Source organism: Myotis brandtii, unplaced genomic scaffold, assembly GCF_000412655.1.
Source record: "Myotis brandtii unplaced genomic scaffold, ASM41265v1 scaffold59, whole genome shotgun sequence".
NCBI classification, from domain to species: domain Eukaryota; kingdom Metazoa; phylum Chordata; class Mammalia; order Chiroptera; family Vespertilionidae; genus Myotis; species Myotis brandtii.
The window spans coordinates 4,410,680-4,411,239 of NW_005370223.1; the positions used below are offsets into that span (position 1 = coordinate 4,410,680).

The 560-nt window shown below is 43.9% G+C and overlaps 1 protein-coding gene across 1 annotated transcript in view; it reads right to left on the bottom strand.

Annotated features, from left to right (window-relative positions):
* The window catches only part of RGS22 (regulator of G-protein signaling 22), a 104,452-nt gene that overhangs the window by 59,064 nt on the left and 44,828 nt on the right, over positions 1-560 (bottom strand). The window contains exon 10 of the mRNA XM_014550218.1: positions 9-133. Coding sequence (XP_014405704.1) covers positions 9-133 — 125 coding nt within the window. The remainder of the gene's footprint in view (positions 1-8; positions 134-560) is intronic.

The window sequence follows — 560 nt, forward strand, 5'->3', positions numbered from 1 at the left end:
GCACCTACCCTTTCTCAGTCACGCTGTCCTTAGGAGAAATGGAACGCTGAGTCTCGCCTTTCCTGGGTTTTTGGCTTGCTGTAGATGGTTTCTTGGGAGATGTAGGAGGTGGTACTAAACTGGATTCTTCTTTCTAAAAGGTGGTAAAATAATGAACAAAGTGAAAAATGAGCAAGTTTTTAAAAAGGGAAAGAATACAGCATAGCTCTGCACATATACCTAGAATTTGTTTTGATCACTAGAGGATTTCCTCCCTCACTATCACCGACTATGCTTCCCACTATAATAAAAATGTTCTTTCAAACTCCCACTTTTATGAAACCAGGAGGCTGAAACCTCTATAGCTATTTTTTTGCAAAGTTTATTTTTCCCATCACCATTTATTTAGCCCCTCCAAATCCTCTTCCATCTCTACCCCTTTCCCCCTGCAATCACCACATATTGTTCATGTCCATGATTTCTGTTTTTTGCTCAATCCCTCCACCAACCACCACCACCACCACCACCTCCACCTCCACCTCCACCTCCACCACCACCTCCCCCTCCACCACCACCACCAC